This window comes from Bombina bombina, chromosome 2 (genome assembly GCF_027579735.1).
Source record: "Bombina bombina isolate aBomBom1 chromosome 2, aBomBom1.pri, whole genome shotgun sequence".
In the NCBI taxonomy this organism is placed as follows: Eukaryota; Metazoa; Chordata; class Amphibia; order Anura; family Bombinatoridae; genus Bombina; species Bombina bombina.
In genome coordinates, this window is record NC_069500.1 from 1,066,910,993 (window position 1) to 1,066,913,492 (window position 2,500).

Sequence of the window (2,500 nt, forward strand, 5' to 3'; positions counted from 1 at the left end):
GAAAAAAAAAATAATAAAATATTAAAAAAGCATTTTTTTTTTAGTAAACTGGGTACTGGCAGACAGCTGCCAGTACCCAAGATGGCTACCAATAAGGTAGAGGGGGAGGGTTAGAGAGCTGTTTGGGGGGGGGGTCAGGGAGGTTGGGGGCTAAGGGGGGATCCTACACATCAGCATATGTAAATATGCTAAAAAAAAAATAAAAAAATACCTTTAATTTTAGTACTGGCAGACTTTCTGCCAGTACTTAAGATGGCGGGGACAATTGTGGGGTGGGGGAGGGAAGAGAGCAGTTTGGGAGGGATCAGGGGGTGTGATGTGTCAGATGGGAGGCTGATCTCTACATTAAAGCAAAAATTAACCCTGCAAGCTTCCTACAAGCTACCTAATTAACCCCTTCACTGCTAGAAATAATTCACGTGTGATGCGCAGCGGTATTTAGCGGCCTTCTAATTACTAAAAATCAACAGCAAAGCCATATATGTCTGCTATTTCTGAACAAAGGGGATCCCAGAGAAGCGTTTACAACCATTTATGCCAAAATTGCACAAGTTGTTTGCAAATAATTTCAGTGAGAAACCTAAAATTGTGAAAAAATTTGTGAAAAAGTGAACAATTATTTTATTTGATCTCAATTGGCGGTGAAATGGTGGCATGAAATATACCAAAATGGGCCTAGATCAATACTTTGGGATGTCTTCTAAAAAAAAATATATACATGTCAAGGGATATTCAGGGATTCCTGAAAGATATAGTGTCCCAATGTAACTAGCACTAATTTTGAAAAAAAGTGGTTTGGAAATAGCAAAGTGCTACTTGTACTTATTGCCCTATAATATGCAAAAAAAGCAAAGAACATGTAAACATTGGGTATTTCTAAACTCAGGACAAAGTTTAGAAACTATTTAGCATGGGTGTTTTTTGGTGGTTGTAGATGTGTAATAGATTTTGGGGGTCAAAGTTAGAAAAAGTGTGTTTTTTTCCATTTTTTCCTCATATTTTATCTTTTTTTTTTTTTTATAGTAAATTGTAAGATAAGAAGAAAATAATGGTATCTTTAGAAATTCCATTTAATGGCGATAAAAACAGTATATAATATGTGTGAGTACAGTAAAAGAGTAAAAGGAAAATTACAGCTAAACACAAACACCACAGAAATGTAAAAATAGCCCTGGTCCTTAAGGGAAAGAAATTGAAAAATTGCCTTGTCAATAAGGGGTTAAACTTGTAACAGTAGATAATTTTGAACAGATTTTGTAATCTAAAAGAAGAAAAGGCAAGAAAAGTATTTTACCTGTGCGATTCTCAAAAGCGTTTCTCTTTTCTGCTACCGCTCGTTTAATTTCGTCCAACACAGTGCTCAGATCCCGAGATCGCTTTTGATTTTCTTGCTCTGCATGAAATAGCCTTTGCTGAAGTTCCAGAAATTGTTTTTCATATGTGTCTATTTCATTTCCTGAAAATATAAATATGACAATGCTTATTAAATAACATACATAATTGAACAGAAAAATGGAAAACATCTTAAATTACTACGGAAGGAGAAAATCAAAAAGTATTTAATATATATATATATATATATATATATATATATATATATATATATATATATATATATATATATATATATATACATACATATACATACATACATATACATACATACATACATACATACACACACACACATACATACATATATACATACATACATACATACATACATAGTACTGTGCAAAAGTCTTGGGCCACCATAAGATTTGTTGTTTAAGCAAAGTTTAATCACATCCATATTTATTTTTCAGTCTCTTTATTAAGATACAAATAGAAAATAAAGGAAATATGTACACAAAAAAAAAGCAAAAGTATTTAGTGTGACCTCCCTGTTGGCACTGAGTATATCTTGAACTCTTTTGGGGAGACTGTCCTGAAGTTTTCTGAAGTAATCTTCTGGTATATTATGCCAGCCTTCTTTTAGTACTTTCTAGAGTTCTACTTTAGATTTAGGTTGTCTTTTACTTCATTCTCTGTCCAGGTGACCCAATACTGCCACTATAATATTTAGGTCTAGACACTTTGGAGGCCAGTCCATGACGGTCAGTGTTTCATCAGCTGTTTTTCTCTCCAAATATGATTTCACTGCATTAGCAGTGTGCTTGGAACCGGTATCATGCTGAAAAATAAAACCCATTCCAAAATCAGGTGCTTTCCAAAAGGAACGGCATGATGAATTAAAACCTGTTTGTACTTTTCAGCATTGATGATCCCATCAATTTGGACAATATCACCAACACCACTGGCAGAAATGCAGCCCCAAACCAGGACAGACCCTCCACCATGTTTCACTGAAGGCCGCAAGCACTAATTCTTCCATCTCTCTCCAACTCTTCTTCTCACATTGTCGATGATTGGACCCAAAAATTTCAAACTTGGATTCATCACTCCATAATACTCTTCTCCACTGATCTTCATTCCAATCTTTGTGAGCTTCAGCATATCT

At 34.6% G+C, this 2,500-nt stretch overlaps 1 protein-coding gene across 1 annotated transcript in view; it reads right to left on the reverse strand.

Moving 5' to 3' along the window:
* MGAT4D (MGAT4 family member D) overlaps nucleotides 1-2,500 on the reverse strand; it is a 559,080-nt gene that overhangs the window by 458,532 nt on the left and 98,048 nt on the right. The window contains exon 2 of the mRNA XM_053703693.1: nucleotides 1,295-1,456. Coding sequence (XP_053559668.1) covers nucleotides 1,295-1,456 — 162 coding nt within the window. The remainder of the gene's footprint in view (nucleotides 1-1,294; nucleotides 1,457-2,500) is intronic.